Genomic DNA, 17,583 nt, shown 5'->3' on the forward strand with positions numbered 1-17,583 from the left:
TAGTCTTGCTAGCGGTCTGTCAATTTTGTTGATTTTTTTCAAAAAACCAACTCCTGGATTCATTGATTTTTTGGAGGGTTTTTTGTGTCTCTATCTCCTTCAGTTCTGCTCTGATCTTAGTTATTTCTTGCCTTCTGCTAGCTTTTGAATGAAGCACCATGAAATTCTTAATGAACTGTGAGCCAGTTTATACTTTGCCGCTACAGGGCAAGCCAGGAGACTTAGATGTGTACATTTCCAAAGGTACTTGTTTATTTGATACAAATGGCCAAAAACTGTGATGATACTAACCAAACCTTACTTTTCTTTCTCAAAGCAAAGTCTAGAGCTAAATCTAGTTTTGGAGATTTTTTTTTCCCCCATAGGATTGATTTCTTGTATGTGTTTCATTAATTAATATTGAAAATTCACAGTAACAAATTAAATAGTACAGAATAATATAAGTAACAAAAAAGCTCAGCTCTTAGGGGTGACCACTTAACTCTACATCTTGGATATATTTTTTTATACTGGTTAGATTAAGCTCTGCTCTATTCTTTTAAATCAATATTTCACATCCCATCATATGGTTGTAACATAATCAATTGATATTTTAGTTTTTTTCTGATTTTTTTTCTATTGCCAACAATGACCCAGAGGACATCTGGACATTGTCCACATGCATATCTTTGCCCACAGTGTGAAAAATCATAGAACAGATTTACTGAGCCAAAGGGATATTTCCAAATTGCCATCCAAAATTGTTACACTGGCTTACTTTGCTGCTAAGAATGCATCTGTGTGTTTTCCTACACTGTCGTCAGCTCTGAGTACTAATTGATATCTTATACCTTTGCCAGTCAAATGGGTTAAAATTCAATCTGACTGCCTGGAAAGGCCATCTTTCCTGTGAGATTACTTTAAAATAAAATTAACTGGTTGAAAAGCCTTAGAGTTTGTTTTAATTTAAATTTTGGCCAGCAGTAATTTATTTTGGTGTAAGAAGTGAGACAAGGATCTAATGTTGTTTTTGTTTTCCACATGGCTTGCCGTTTGTTATAGTACTGTTTATTGAATAATCTTATTTTCTCCATTGATTTGAATAGTCCCAGAGACTGAAATCTAGGTCTTGTAAATAAAAGTCTTGGCATCACTTGTAGCTGTTCAGCCATTCCCTGCCTATTTCACACTCTTTCTGACCTGAAAATCTCGCATTGACTGCGGACTCAGATTAACCACTTTTATCCAATAGATTAATCATCCCAGTAGTCTAGTTGCTTTGACAGGTGAGTGAAAGGCAGTCTTTATAGTGAAACAGTGAGCTCTTCTTTCTTTTCCATTTGCCTTATGCACTGGTGATAACTTGGGAATGTGTCTACTTTTTGGAGATTCTTTCAGGAATTTTGTTCTAAAATTAACTTCAGGCCTTTGAAAGTGGTTTAATGCAGGGCTTTGCCTTATATACTGCATTTGTGACACAGAGTCTTCTAACAGAAAAAACATACAAACTAGACTTGATCTTTCCTTAGTTTTGTTTTGATACAGTGTCCACTTTGTCACCCAGGCTAGAATACAGTGTCCTGCAAGGCTCACTTCAGCATCCACCTCCTTTGGCTCAGATCCTCCTGTCTCAGCCCCCTGAGTAGCTGAGACTACAGGCACGCACCACCTTGCTTGGCTAATTTTTCTATTTTTTTCTTTTTTTGTAGAGATGGGGTTTTGCCATGTTTCCCAGGCTAGTCTCTAACTCTTGGGCTCGAGCAGTTTGCCTGGCATGGCCTCCCAAAGTGCTGGGATTATAGGCATGAGCCACTGTGCCCAGTTAGATCTGTCTAGAGACTAATAATTTGCCTCTAGAAAAGAGTCTTACTGGGTTTAGAGGAAATTTGACTACAGTAGTTTTAGGTGGTGGATAAGTTGGGACATAATGACTATAAATATATTTCCTATATAATATTTAATTGCTGATAACTCTCATAAATTGTCCATTTCTAAATAATAACTTATAGAATTGATCATTCACAAGTTACTTTGGACTTCGAACAGTGATTGACAGTGCTTTGTGTTTGTTCTTGAATCTAGGGATGGTGTCTGTTTTGGACTTGATGCAGGGTGGTTTCCCATCACGAGCTTCATTTCATGAACTCTACAACATGTACAAAAAGTATATGCCAGATAAACTTGCAAGATTGGATCCAAGACTATTTTGTAAGGTATAAATGCAACCCAAATTGAAATTTCTTAGCTATAAACTTGTCTTTTCTATTAATAATTGACTAACTTTTAACTTTTATTTTCAGGCTTTGTTTAAAGCTTTGGGCTTAAATGAGAATGACTACAAGTTTGGGTTAACCAAAGTATTTTTTAGACCTGGCAAGGTAAATATACATTTTTACTTTAAGCTGTAACTTCATGAAAACAAATAGTTGGGGTTAGTGAATATCTTAAAGTATTTAATAATTTGTATTATTCTTGAATCATATGGTCACTAACAACATGAATTGCCATTTCCCATACCATTTCCCAGAAAAGAAAAAAAAGTTGAAGATAAAATATAATGTTCATAATTTGTTTAGCTTTAATCATACATATTTATTCTAAACTCCACATTTATTTTTAGAGCACAGCTGTCCAGTCTTTTGGCTTCCCTGAGCCACATTGGAAGAAGAACAATTGTCCTGGGCCTCACATAAAATACACTAACACTGATGATAGCTGATGAGCTAAAAAAATAGAACAATTGCTATAAAAATCTCATAATGTTTTAAGAAAGTTTATGAGTTTGTGTTGGGCCTCATTCAAAGCTGTTCTGCGCCACATGTGGCCCATGGACTGCAGCTTGGACAGTCTTGTTTTAGGGCTTTAATAACTATTTGAGAACTAATAGTCTCATAGAGAAAGCACTTTTCTTGTTTAAACTACAGAAAATTAGAAATATTTATTGAAAGCTTAAGACAAAGATTTAAATATCTTTACTCTCGTTATGTTACCTTTAATTTAATTTTGACTATAAGAAGCCATTATATTGGTTGATGGGTTTTTGACATTCTTAATATTGTAGTGGGATATTTGGTAAAGGATTGAAATCATGATGGAATTTTGTGGTATATAGTGGAAATAATGTATTTTATTAGTTCAGAAGCTATTAGCTATTTTATTTGTGTTGTCTGTCACTTAGTAGCAATTTCTCATCTCTGTTCAAAATGGAAATGGGGGTTGGGCGCTGTGGCTCATGCCTATACTCCCAGCACTTTGGGAGGCTGAAGCAGTGGGATTGCTTGGTTCCAGGAGTTTGAGACCAGCTTGGGCAACATGGCAAAACCTCATCTCTACAAAAAAAATACAAAAATTAGCTAGGTGTGGTGGTACGTGCCTGTTATCCCAGCTACTTGGGAGGCTGAGGTGGGAGGATTGCTTGAGCCTGGGAAGTTGAGGCTGCAGCAAACCAAGATTGTGCCACTGCAAAACAGGTTGGGGGTGGGTAATGGGAGTTAGGAGAGACAGAATAATTTTGGTGGTACCTGGTAGTATATAGCTAATATGCACTTATCAAAAGCTCCGTAAGGATATGTGAGAATGTGGGTGAGCCAATTCAGAGATACAGTAGTCCTTTTTCATTCTTTTCTCAATAAAGTCTTCTTGCCAGCCACCTGTAATTTAAAAGTCATTTCCCCCTCACTTTTGTTATTGAATATGCTGCCTAGCATTAAGTAACCTCCCTTACCTCCAAAAAAACTCCTGAAGAAAGAAAGGAAGCAAAATGTGGCCAAGTATGTTTGGGTTTGTTGTATTCTCCGCCAAGGCTTATGTAATTAACATGTGACCATTTTCCGACAGTTAGATTTTGGATTTGAATTCTATTTTATGTCTTTTGTGTGTTTAAATGCATTTATATTTTAATACTGATATTAAATTATTTCACTTCCTAGTTTGCAGAATTTGATCAGATCATGAAGTCTGACCCTGACCACTTAGCAGAGTTGGTTAAAAGAGTCAATCACTGGCTCACATGCAGTCGCTGGAAGAAAGTTCAGTGGTGCTCACTCTCAGTCATCAAATGTAGGTGTTTTCCTTCACACCTATAGGGTCTTTCATTGTTTTAAGATGGTTTGTGGAGTGTTGTAAAGCTGTCTCAGAGGTGATGCTGGGCAACAGAGACTGAGACTTGTTCGCACTGGGTCCCAGGTTCCTATTTGTAGATGTTCTTTCTTTTTTTATTTTTTGAGTATATGATACTTATTTTCTTTACTCAAATGTGTTATAAGAGTGTCAGTTTCATAGTGTCCTAACAAAATGGAATTCACTGTCTTGATTCTTTTCTCTCGTCCCCGCAACCCTCACCATCCCCTGATCTCTCAGACTTAAACCAGAACTTTTCTTTCTGCCTGCATGGCATCTACAATACACATACCCCCAAAATTCCAAATGTGATTGACTTTCCTTTCTTATCCCTGAAATACTGTCAGTCACCAGATCCTGTTGATTCCTCCTCCAAATACTGTACATTCCTTTCTTTTTCTTGCCAGTGCCTTAGTGAAGTCCTTTTCCGCCTTTTGCATAATAATTTCATTAGCTTCCAGACTGGTTTTCCTGATTTCTTAGAGATCTCTCTCTAAACTAGAAGCCTTTTATGACTTTCCTTTCATAAAAGGTGAAGTCTGAATTATTTGAATGTCTTTCAAAATCATGTGAAATGGTGTGTCAGTTTTTTGTTTCAGTCTCTTCCCCTACCATCCCCCTTAACTCCTGTTCTTTGAAAGGAAGTCTATCATAATCCTGAAAGACACAGTCTTGAACACCATAATCCCAAATGTGGAAATCTCAAGAGATGAAAGTCCCAAAACCAGGATTCTGTAAAAAATAATAGAAATATTCTGTAAAAGATATTTATTTACATTTTTAAAAGGGGATTTGAGAAACATGTAAAAACATGACAGAACTCTTCATAGGCCACTTTACACAATAAAATAGGAAATAACAACATATATATTTTTGGAAGTATAAACACATATACTAACAATAGTTGCATGGGTATAATAGGAGCAGACAAACCATGTTCATAAAGAAGCAGGGCAAAAGGTGAAATGCATAAACACATATTATTGTGGTTGGTAATTGTGCACCCAGCTTTGTTACTGCATTCATCTGAAATACTGTGATGAACAAGCTGTCTTTTGATGAGATCAGTCAAAAATGATGGTGAGTCACCACTGCATTTGTAGTTGCCCAGAGAACTGTGATCTTGAGAAATTTTATCTTTTACAAGTGCAGATGTGTGATAAAGGACATCTGTTCACTGATTGAGGAAGTTTCAGTGTTTTTGTATACACACACAGTGTTTACCCAGAAAGTAAATGTTGTGATAATGCATTTTCGTGGAGTTAAATTTGCAAAATATGAATACAGTAAATTAGAACTCTCTAAAAATTTCTACATAATTAAAAAATGCTAACAATTCAAGATAGTGAAAATAAAAGCAAAGAAAAGAAAAAAAAAAAAACCCCAAAACTAAAAGAAAGTTTGACATACAAAAAAGTGTATTACAGGGATAGATTATAGACAGTTGCATGGAGGTAGTCCATAAGAGCTGGCTGTCTTTCTCAGTCATTAACTATATTTTGAAATCTTGTACCATGAATAATAGGTGCTTTTTTTTCTTTTAGGACATGGTTCTTCTTGGAGAATATGTTCATATTCATTTTCTTCATGAGATTGCTCCTTTTGAAATTCTTCTATGATCCCTGTGATTGTGATTTTTGAGATTTTAGATGTTAGGGATTTTAATCGAGGAATTTTGATCTTTTGGGATTTCAACATTTGGGATTATGGATTTTGGGATTAGGATTTCAAACCCCTTTGACATACTGGGCTAAGCTGCTTTTATGTGTGGTTTGGCCAGGTCATAGCAGTTACATAGCTGGCCCAAAACAAAAGTGAGGGACAGAACATTTTGGGGTTGCCTAAGGATGTGTGGCAAACCTTTAATCGTTGGGAACTGTGTGGGAATCAGTAACTTGATTACATTTACAGTTGCCTCTCATACTCATCAGAGTACCTGAAATAGTGCTAGGCACTTGAAAAGGATTCAGTAAATTTTTCCTTATTAGTAGGAGAGGAAAATTCTTTTGGCCTAATGAAAAGAATCATGCAAACAGAGATTATTTTGAGATATTTTGTTAGACAATTGTGAATATAGATAAAAGAGAACTATTAATATAAAAGAAAAAAGCAGAATCTCTTTTTCCCATCATTTTACAAATAAAATATAAATATATTACTGTAGTTTAATACGTTCAGCTTTATACATTGCATTATGATAGAAAACACATTATAATAAAATTATCTGTTACACCGTTCATTTGTGGACTGTGTTCTACAGTGGTACTGAAGTCAGTAACCGGGCAGGGATCTTTCAGAATGTTAATAGGAAGCTCTCAAAAAAAATGTTCAAGGCCAGATCATCCTAGGAAACTCTGAGTAACTGAAGTTAAGTAGATTTCTTTGCTGTAGGATTCTCAGAGGCTTCACTCTGTGTTCATTGTGAACCTCCAAACAGAAGTGTAGTGTACAGCTTTTCATACACTCATTTGACAGGTAAATCCTTTTTTCAGGACATACCTGTTCAGTATGTTGCCTAAGACAGTTTGGGAGGTAGCAGTGTAGCATAATAAGGAAATAATGCATTTAAAATGTAAGCCTAACCAGGTACATGATATTATAACTATGCAGTGGGTTCTCCTTGCCCACTACCTAGACAGAACTGATTTATCAAGACGGGAATTGCAGTACAGAAAGAGTAATTCACGTAGAGCCGGCTGTATGGGAGACTGGAGTTTTATGATTACTCAAATCAGTCTCTCTGAAAACTCGGAGATCTGAGTTTTTAAGGATAATTTGGTAGGTAGATAATTTAATAATTATTAAAGATAAATTGGTAGATAGTTTATAGGGGGTCAAAGTTTTTCTTGCTTTATTCTGTTCCTGAGTGGGATCATAGAACTGGCCGGGCCAGATTACCTATCTAGGTGGCATCAGCTGGTGCATTGGCAGGTCTGCAGAATATCTCAAGCACTGATGTTAGGTTTTACAAATGTGATGTTGTATACGGGAGCAATTTGGGGAGGTGGCTGTGTGGCTCCTAAACAGTAATTTCTAATCTTGGAGCCAATTTGTTAGTCCTGCAAAGGCTGACTGGTTCCCCAGGCAAGAAGGGGGTTTATTTAGGGAAAGGGCTATTAACGTGTTTGTTTCAAAGTTAAACTATATAAACTAAATTCCTTCCCAAGACTAGTTCGGCCCACACCCAGGAATGAACAAGGACAGCTTAGAGGTTAGGAGCAAGATGGACTTGGTTAGGTCAGATTTCTTTTACATAATTTCCTTCGTTGTAAATTTGCGTAGGTGGTTTCAGTATCTTTTTATTTTAAGAAGAATAAGAAATTATAGAAATGTTAAAACTGGTTGGGCATGGTGGCTCACACCTGTGATCCTAGCCTTTTGGGAGGCTGAGGTGGGAGAATCACTTGAGGTCACGAATTTGAGACCAAACTGGCCAACATGGCAAAACCCTGGTTCAAATAAAAATCCAAAAATTAGCCGGGCGTGGCATGTGCCTGTAGTGCCACCTACTCAGGAGGCTGAGGCATGAGAATCGCTTGAACCCGGGGGGGTGGAGGTTGCAGTGAGCCAAGATCATGCCATTGCACTTCAGCCTGGGTTGAGACTCTGTCAAAACGAAAACAAACAAACAAAAAAGAAATGTTAAAACTTTCTGTTTTTGATATCTGATACATAATACAAGATTTCATGTTTCTTGAGAATTACTTTGTGAAAATGAGTTTTTTAAAATATATGTTAGATTTAAACTGAATAATTTTCTATCATTTTATTTTACTCTTACATGTAGTGAAAAACAAAATAAAATATCGAGCTGAAGCCTGCATTAAAATGCAAAAAACTATTCGAATGTGGCTTTGCAAGAGGAGACACAAACCTCGGTAAGATGAATAGTCCCTAAAAAGAACTCTACAAAACCTAGTTACTGTAATACAAAATGACAATAAAGTCATAATAAAAAGCAGTTTGGATACTCAAGGAGTTTTCTCACGTTCTTGGTAAGATGATGTATTAGTCTTCTATTTGTAATATTTATTTGAAATTAGTTAATTCATTTATTACCTTATTACTTGCCTCATTCTATGAAAGGATTTGAAGTGCCATACGAAAATGTATAAAGATTATAAAACAAGAAATAAGTGTTGAGAGAAGCTCTTTTATTCCGATTATTTTAGTTATTTGAGTTTCTTGATAATATCAAGGTGACATTTTAAAAAAAACTCACTAATATGTTTACCAAAATTTTCAAGATTATCTGTAGGAATTACATTGCCCCATTATAAATTAGTCTTTATTTCTTATTTGAATCTTTCATTTTTAGTTTAGACTTAAGAACTGTAAGTCTGAATATCTATTGATCCATCACACCTTTTCAAAGAGACTTAGATAACTCCTTTAAGGTCCTCTGTGATTTGTATTCTCAAAGTTGTAGAAGGCTTTAATCCTGTTGACAGGCATCAGTGTCATTCACACTCATATTTGATTTTTTAAGCCTTCAACAAAAGATCTGAAAAAGAGAATACTAGATAATATTGAAAACGGAAGTGAAATACCCTGTTTAGCATTTTATAAATGAAAAATCTGCCAAAAGTACTATACGATGAAATTAGGCTCTAATGAAGTATTATTTTTACAGCATTGATGGCCTGGTTAAGGTGGGCACACTGAAAAAACGACTTGATAAATTTAATGAGGTAGTCAGTGTGTTGAAAGATGGAAAACCAGAGATGAATAAACAGATCAAGGATCTGGAAATTTCTATTGATGCTTTGATGGCCAAAATTAAGGTATGTAATTTTAACCCAGATGACTTTGACTTTTTACATAATTTAATATATTTCGTTACTGATATTGAAATTGTATAGAAAAGGTCCTTAGTTTTTCAAAATTACAAAATGTGTTGAGATCCAATGATGGCAAGTAGATGCTCATCATATTACCTCTACACTTTATGTTTGAAAATTTCATAGCAAAAGTTAAAGAAGATAATTTTATGCCATTTCTTCTGTTGCTAAGAAAGATATTCCCCACAGCTTTATACCTAGGTGATGGGATGATCTGTGCATCAAACCCACCATGGCACACGTTTACCTGTGTAACAAACCTGCACATCCTGCACATGCATCCCTGAAATTAAAATAAAAGTTGAAGGCTGTGTGTGGTGGCTCATGCCTGTAATCCCAGCACTTTGGGATTACGAGGTCAGGAGATCAAGACCTTCCTGGCCAACATGGTGAAACCCTGTCTCTACTAAAAATACAAAAACTAGCTGGGCATGGTGGTGTGCACTTGTAATTCCAGCTATTGGGGAGACTGAGGCAGGAGAATCGCTTGAACCCAGGAGGTAGAGATTGCAGTGAGCCAAGATCACACCACTGCATTCCAGCCTGGCGACAGAGTGAGACTCCATCTCAAAACAAACAAACAAAAAAAATTAAAGTTGAAGCAAAAAGAAAACACAAAACACATATATTAAAAAAAAAAAGATGTTCCTTCCACAAAAGAACAACTAAAATACCATACTTTATTGGTGAGCTTTTGCATAATCATGACTTAGAGAGGATGAATGCAAATAATTTAATTTGTTTCATGCTTTTCTACTTTGAGAAACTAATTTTTACATTATAAAAGTGGTGGGGCACGGTGGCTCCCGCCTGTAATCCCAGAACTTTGGGAGGCCGAGGTGGGTGGATTACTTGAGGTCAGGAGGTTGAGACCAGCCTGGCCAACATGGTGAAATCCCGTCTCTACTAAAAATACAAAAGTTAGTCGGGTGTGGTCACACGCGCCTGTAGTTGCAGCTACTTGGGAGGCTGAGGCAGGAGAATTGCTTGAACCCAGGAGGCAGAAGTTGCAGTGAGCCAAGATTGTGCCACTGCACTCCAGCCTGGGTGACAGAGCGAGACTGTGTCTAAAAATAATTAAATAAATAAATGATAAAAGTAATATTATAACAAATTTGGAGGCCAGATGTGATGGCTCATGCCTGTATTCCCAGTACTTTGGGAGGCCCAGGCAGATGGATCCCCTGAGCTCAGGAGTTAGAGAGCAGCCTGGTCAACATGGCGAAAACCTGTCTCCACCAAAAATACAAAAAATTAGTTGGGCAAGGTGGCATGAGCCTGTGGTCCCAAGGAGGCTGAGGTTAGAGGATTGCTTGAGCCCGGGAGGTGGAGGTTGCAGTGAGCAGAGATTGCACCACTGCACTCCAACCTGGGTGACAGACCCGTGGCTTAAAACAACAACAACAACAAAAATTGGAGAAACCACCAAAAACCTCTTAATACCTCCACGTTAACAAATTCAGTTAATATACTGTTGTATATCACAGTATATTTTTACTTTTATCTTTACAGTATAATTTTACTTGTTTTTACTTTACCTTACGCTCTTTTATGCATAAATGTTTACATAGTTCTTATCATAATACACATTTCAATTTCTATCTCTACCATTATGATATATACTCGTCCATGTTAATACATTATTTTCATAGATATGATAATGTAATTTACTTAATTTTGTGAAAATAGCAGTTTCCTCTCCAATTTTGTGGGAAAAAAATGGGACCCCTTTTTTTGTTTTGATTTTTATTTGATTACTAGTGGAATTGAAGACTCTTCTGTGTTTGTTAATTATATTTCATATTTCATTAATTACATTTTGTATCTTTTCCTCAATTATATTTTAGAGTTTTAATGCTTTTTCTCAGTTTCATAGGTCAGTGCAAGTATGTGGGATATAATAAATGTCTTAATGTGAGCATTTTATATTTTCTGCAGATACTTTATGTAAACAATGGCAATCTTGGAGGTAGAAAGGAAAAAAAAGATCTGGAGGAAAATGAAAATGCTATAAATAGACTCAACTGATTTTATAAATCTGTCAAGGGCCATCCTTGTTTATGTGGTATTATAAATTAACCCACCCACATTTTTTGAAGGCGAAATCATCCAATAATTTTGGATATATTTAGTAATTTTTAAAGTATTCTCTAGGTACTATTTGAACATTATTATAAAGTAGTAGTAAACTCTTGCTAAATTAGCTGATCATTACTTAAGAAATAGTTTTTTCTTTTTGAGACAAGAGTCTTGCTCTGTTGCGCAGGCTGGAGTGCAGTGGCGTGATCTCGGTTCACTGTAACCTCCGCCTCCCGGGTTCAAGCAATTCTCCTGCCTCAGCCTCCCGAGTAGCTGGGACTACAGGTGTGTACCACCATGCCTGGCTAATTTTTGTATTTTTTTTTGTTAGAGACGGGATTTCACTATGTTGGCCAGGCTGGTCTCGAACTCCTGACCTCAGGTGATCTGCCCACCTCGGCTCCCAAAGGGCTGGGATTACAGGCATGAGCCACCATACCCGGCGTAGAAATAATTTTTCACTGCAATATATTACCTTATCCACAGTACACCTGTCTGATGTCTAATACTTGTGTGCAGAGATAACATAAAACATTTTTTGAATAGTATTTAATGTACAAACAGTATAGCAAAGATAACGGACATATTGCTTACCATCTTACCTAGTTTTTGCTGTATTTGCATACTGGAGTAGTTTTTTATTTTAAATCGTAGTAAAAAAACAATACAAACGTAAAATTTATCTTAACCATTTTTAAGTTTATAGTTCAGTATTGTTAAGTATATTCACATGGTTGTGCAACAGAAGAAATAAGCTTTTACGTACCTATTATTTTATTTTTTAAAGTCCACTATGATGACGCGGGAACAAATACAGAAAGAATATGATGCACTGGTTAAAAGCTCAGAGCAACTCCTCAGTGCATTACAGAAAAAAAAACAGCAGGAAGAGGAAGCAGAAAGGCTGAGGCGTATTCAAGAAGAAATGGAAAAGGAAAGAAAAAGACGTGAAGAAGATGAAAAACGTCGAAGAAAGGAGGAGGAGGAAAGGCGGATGTGAGGCATTTATATTATTTTGAAAAAGAGACTTAAATAGTGAATTATTGGTATTCACAGTGGTTAATGATAGTTCCTTTTTTTGTTTTGTTTTTGAGACAGCGTCTCACTCTGTCACCCAGGCTGGAGTGCAGTGGCGTGATCTCGGCTTACTGCACTCTGCCTCTCGGGTTCAATTGATTCTCCTGCCTCGCCTCCTGAGTAGCTGGGACTACAGGCACACACCAACATGCCTGGCTAATTTTTGTATTTGTATTAGAGACGGGGTTTCACTGTGTTGGCTAGGCTGGTCTCAAACTCCTGACCTCAGGGGATCCGCCCGCCTCAGCCTCCCAAAGTGCTGGGATTACAGGCGTGAGCAACTGTGCCAAGTTGACAATTCTTAAAACGGTGTTCTTATTTTAATGAACCAATTTTGTAATAAGTTTGAAAATTGAGAAAATAAGCTCATTTTATAATAATGATAACATAAAATAATTTTAACTATAATCTGAATTTTAGTTAGACTCTTATACCTGAAGATTTTCTTCTTTTTAAAGCTATGATTTGTTTATTGTTTTCTAAGCTAGGTAAATGACATTTCTACTTTTCTGCAGTTTTAAAACTAATAACGTTTTGAAAGATTGCCATGATAGGGTCAAGAGAATGGATGAGTTGTTGAGTTGGAGAGGGAGTAGAGGGAAGCACCTTTAATCAGGACCTTACAGCCAGGCTTTGTAATCACATTAATCTAGAGATGTTAAAAGTTATAGAATACAATTACATTTGTTTTATTTAAGAATTATTGTCAATAGAGTTAAATTTTATTTTGTTCAAAATAAGTTGATATATGTGACCAGGAGGTTAATTTGCATTCCCAATCTGTTGCCTTTATTATTAAATAATAGTTAAATTGTCTTCTGAAGGATTCCTTATTTTCTATTAAATTTTTGAAGAGTTTTCTATTTTTTATTAGGAAACTTGAGATGGAAGCAAAGAGAAAACAAGAAGAAGAAGAGAGAAAGAAAAGAGAAGATGATGAAAAACGCATTCAAGTACGTACTTACTGGATTGAATTTCTATTAAAATGAAACCTACAGGCCAGGCGCTGTGGCTCATGCCTGTAATCCCAGCTCTTTGGGAGGCCGAGGCGGGCGGATCACGAGATCAGGAGATCGAGACCATCCTGGCTAATGCAGTGAAACCCCATCTCTACTAAAAATAACAAATTAGCTGGGTGTGGTGACGGGCACCTGTAGTCCCAGCTAATTGGGAGGTTGAGGCAGGAGAACGATGTGAACCTGGGAGGCGGAGCTTGCAGTGAGCCGAGATGGCACCACTGCACTCCAGCCTGGGCAACAGAGTGAGACTCTGTCTCAAAAATAAATAAATAAAATAAAATAAAATAAAATAAAATAAAATGGAACCTACAAAGGAAGTGAAAATGAGATCTTGATTTGCTAGATAAGCTGTCACTAGTTTATCCCAGAGACCAAAGGCCAGTTTTTGAAGTGGTTATGGGAATGGACTTTGGAACTAGGGAAATGGGTTCAAATCCAGGATCAGTCACTGACAGAAATTGTAACATTGTATAGATTATAGTGAGTAACTTGGGTCACAGTTTTCTCTTTGTAGAATGTGGATAGATAATAGTTGCAAGCATTTGATAGTTAATACATGTTAAAGCATTTTGAACACTGTGTACCTCAATAAATATTAATAATTGTTATTGTACCTAGGGGAGAGTCAAATGAAAATTCACTTAAAATGTTAAGTTTTAAGATATCATACAACTTTGTAGATACTGGTATTAATAAATTAGGATTAAGATTCTCTCTCCACCCCTCGTTTTTAAAAAGTCCCATGTTAAGAATAAATTGCTCATGTATTTGACTTTCTGTTTGTCATGGCTTTCATAATATATCCTAAGCATAACTCAAACTTTAAATTCCTGACATCTGCTCTCTAGGTGCTAGTGTTAATGGGATGCCTAAGATACTCATATGATGTTTGGGACACTAATATTTATAGTCATAGAATTGTGGCGCTGTGGTTCTTCTGCCTTCTCTTGGTCTTGGGAAAGAGGCAAAATGGGGATGTGTTTGAAGCATTAATTATAATAGAGAAGAAAATAGAGACTGAAGAGATCAGTGCTTAAGCAATTCCTTAGTAAAGAACTTGTATGGGGGCAGTTATGCCTTCCCTTTTATTTGAAGTAATAAGGGGAGCGATCAAGTAAACAAGTGAAGAACTCTTGGTGAAATGGCTTTCTGCCCTTGTCAGGCTGAAGTGGAGGCACAGCTGGCCCGACAGAAGGAGGAGGAATCCCAGCAGCAAGCGGTTCTGGAGCAGGAGCGCAGGGACCGGGAGCTGGCCCTGAGGATTGCCCAGAGTGAAGCCGAGCTCATCAGTGATGAGGCCCAGGCCGACCTGGCACTGCGGAGGTACTGGGGCCCCTGGGTGGGGTATAGCGCGCTCTCCTTTGCTTTTTCTATCTCTGCCTCTCATTTCCATGCAAAAGGGAATAGGAGAAAATCATATTCTGAAGGCCCTGGTATATTTGAGCTAAAATAATTTTAAAATTACTTGTATCAGCTTTCATACTCAAGTGAATGAAATAATTGACTTTTCATCAAATTAATAAACTATTGAAAAATAAGACTAAAATTTCACTAATGAGTACTCTGTTAAGAAAACATATTAACTTTTACCCTGAAATTGTTTAAGAGTGTAGTATATTAGGTAGGCACCTAATTTCTAAATACCTGTCATCAAACACTGGCATCGAAATAAGTTGACGGTGTTATATAATGCAGTTTAATGTATTTGTAGTTGAGATTTTGCATTAGAAAAATCGAATGCAAAAAAATTTAATATGTTAAACATCCTGTTAGTTGAAATGAGAAATGTACTCTGCAGTGCCTCAGCATAAATGAGTTTCCCTTTCCAAGAAGGGAGAGTTAAATTCATTGAAATATTTTGGCTTCTTGGGTTTCTGAATTCTCTCTAAGCACTCCACTCCACTATAGTGGAGTGTGTAGGAATTTGGAAGCTCTTATTAAAATTTGCAGAAAGGTTTAATAGATTCATTTTTTTAAAAAATTAGTATGTAGAAGCATTAATTATTTTGATTATTTATAATAACAAAACTATTTTGTGAGGTTCCTTTGTATGTAGGTATATATATGTTGTGTATATATTGAGAGGCACATAGACACATGTAACCATGCTTTTCAGAACTTAAAAGCAGTTTATGACGAAATACAGAGTACAACCACTAGATGGCGATGTTTCCTTGTGAAAGGATCAAATTGCAATGTAATGGAATATTTAGCAAAAAAACAAAAGACAGGGAAAGAAAGGGGCGTATTGAGTTGCCCTCACGTTTTTTCTATTAGGTTGGTGCGAAAGTAATTGCGGTTTTTGGCATGTGTAAAGCTGCAGTAACTTTTGCATCAACCAAATAGTATGTGATTGTATTGGGGAGCTCTGGGACTGCTTGTATATTAACGTACATTATACTGTGAATAAGCTGAATATGGCTATATGAACAAAAGATGTTATAATTATTAAGCTCTTGGGTTTGAGTCCAATATTTGGGCTTTTAAAGATTTCACTATAATTAAAATATTTTAGCCCAGATAGGGCTTTTATAAATGCAGACTCAGCTCAGCTGCTGTTGTATTCCTTCCACCTGTGTTATGTCAGAATGATTGGGAGCCTTTATGTGTAGCTGACTAGCCACCTAGGGCAGGCTCTTAAATGAACCAGACTTTTACAGCTGCTATCCCTGATGTCTGTGAGGAAGTACTGCGGTTGACAGAGTTGATTTTATTATGGCAGAAGTCAGTTTCTCAGGGACTCGTTAATGTAGTCATTATTGGTACTTATCATCAAGCTTTATGTTTATGCACTTGAAATATCAAGCTATATCCAGTGCCATTCCATATACTGTATACAAGATACTGGCTCATATGTGGACCCTTCCCATCTTCAGACAGGTACACTTCTTCCAGGTTGAGTAGTCTCTGAGAAAGAGTGGACCATTTAGGACCTTTGATATAAACAAATTACCTGTAATTTAAATTAAGCAGAATTAGCTAGGTAATGGGACCATATTAAGTAAAGAGGAGGTATTCAAACCATTATGACTTGAAAGGCAGAAGAGCTAGTTTTAGTTCTGTGGTTCAGACCTAGGGATGGTATGAGGAATGCCCTCCAAATCCTTTCTGTCAGCTCTCCGGGAAGCTTTCCCTGACCCTCAGGTCCTCATGAGCTCCTTCCCTTCTGGACATCGTGGTGATTTTATAGTCTGAACTACAAGCATTAGCACTTCATTATGAATGATATTCTGTACAGATATCGCATGTTTGATAGTGTAATCTTACTCCATGGGCTGTAGCTAAATGTTTTTGAATGTTTATTTTACCTTTGTTAGCACTGAGTTTTTTCTATAACAAATTTATGAGTAAGAACCAAGTAAACTCTTCTTAATCTATAGCATGATGTTGTTGGGTTCTGTGCTGTGTTAAAAAATATATATATTATGGATTGATTCTGCTTCAATAAGCAATTTTAAGTTACTTTTCCAGCTTGGATTCATATCCAGTAACTTCTAAGTAAGAATTGTTTTCGATGTATGTCATACGTTCTAAAATATAATTTCAATCAGTTATACATATGATCCTTGATGCAAAGAGATGGTTTCACATTACCTAACATTGTAAAATAATATCCAGATTCTATTAAAAACAAATCTCACAATGTATGAATTTTCTAATCTAGATGTAATGTATTGGCTCTTTAATTTTCACTGCATGCCTTATTTTCCAATCATTTTAATGAATACTTAAAAATATATTAAAATTCTGAGTGATCTCATGCGTTGATTAGAAACAATTGAGTTTTTAAAATCAATGATAAAGTAATTGAAACACAAATTTGCACAATCCAGATTTTCACAGTTCACAATTGGTTACGATATTAACTAAAATATATTCTTTTCACAGAAATGATGGAGCAAGACCCAAAATGACACCGTATGTCACTTACCTTTACCTTTTTAAAAATAGGTTGTAGATACTTTTCGGGAGTAGTTTTCTCATTGGAGTAAATTTTAAATTATTTTCTTCTATTGAAAGATAATGAGATAACCTTTTTCATCTTTTTCTTCTCTAGGAACAATGTTTAATGCTCTTGTTTGGTGCTCAATCACAGTAGCTCATGATTTGGTTTCCTTCTTTGTATCATCTGCTTAAACCATAATGTAACACCCATTTTGTTTTGTGTTTTCTTTTTTTTTTTTTTTGAGACAGAGTTTTGCTCTTGTTGCCCAGGCTAGAGTTCAGTGGTCTGATCTCGGCTCACTGCAACCTCTGCCTCTTGGGTTCAAGCGATTTTCCTGCCTCGGCCTCCCAAGTAGCTGGGACTACAGGCACACACACCACCACGCCTGGCTAATTTTGTATTTTTGGTAGAGACGGGGTTTCACCATGTTGGCCAGGATGGTCTCAATCTCTTGACCTCGTGATCCACCCGCCTCGGCCTCCCAAAGTACTGGGATTATAAGCATGAGTCACCGCACCTGGCG

General features: G+C 36.5%; 1 protein-coding gene across 1 annotated transcript in view; it reads left to right on the plus strand.

Moving 5' to 3' along the window:
* MYO6 (myosin VI) overlaps positions 1 to 17,583 on the plus strand; it is a 171,138-nt gene that overhangs the window by 138,828 nt on the left and 14,727 nt on the right. The window contains 10 exon segments of the mRNA XM_017881129.1: positions 2,062 to 2,192; positions 2,280 to 2,357; positions 3,909 to 4,038; positions 7,886 to 7,976; positions 8,732 to 8,882; positions 11,806 to 12,014; positions 12,970 to 13,048; positions 14,277 to 14,437; positions 16,586 to 16,612; positions 17,003 to 17,032. Of these exon segments, the coding sequence (XP_017736618.1) occupies positions 2,062 to 2,192; positions 2,280 to 2,357; positions 3,909 to 4,038; positions 7,886 to 7,976; positions 8,732 to 8,882; positions 11,806 to 12,014; positions 12,970 to 13,048; positions 14,277 to 14,437; positions 16,586 to 16,612; positions 17,003 to 17,032 (1,087 nt within the window).

Source organism: Rhinopithecus bieti, unplaced genomic scaffold, assembly GCF_001698545.2.
Source record: "Rhinopithecus bieti isolate Rb0 unplaced genomic scaffold, ASM169854v2 scaffold_12476, whole genome shotgun sequence".
Taxonomy (NCBI): Eukaryota; Metazoa; Chordata; class Mammalia; order Primates; family Cercopithecidae; genus Rhinopithecus; species Rhinopithecus bieti.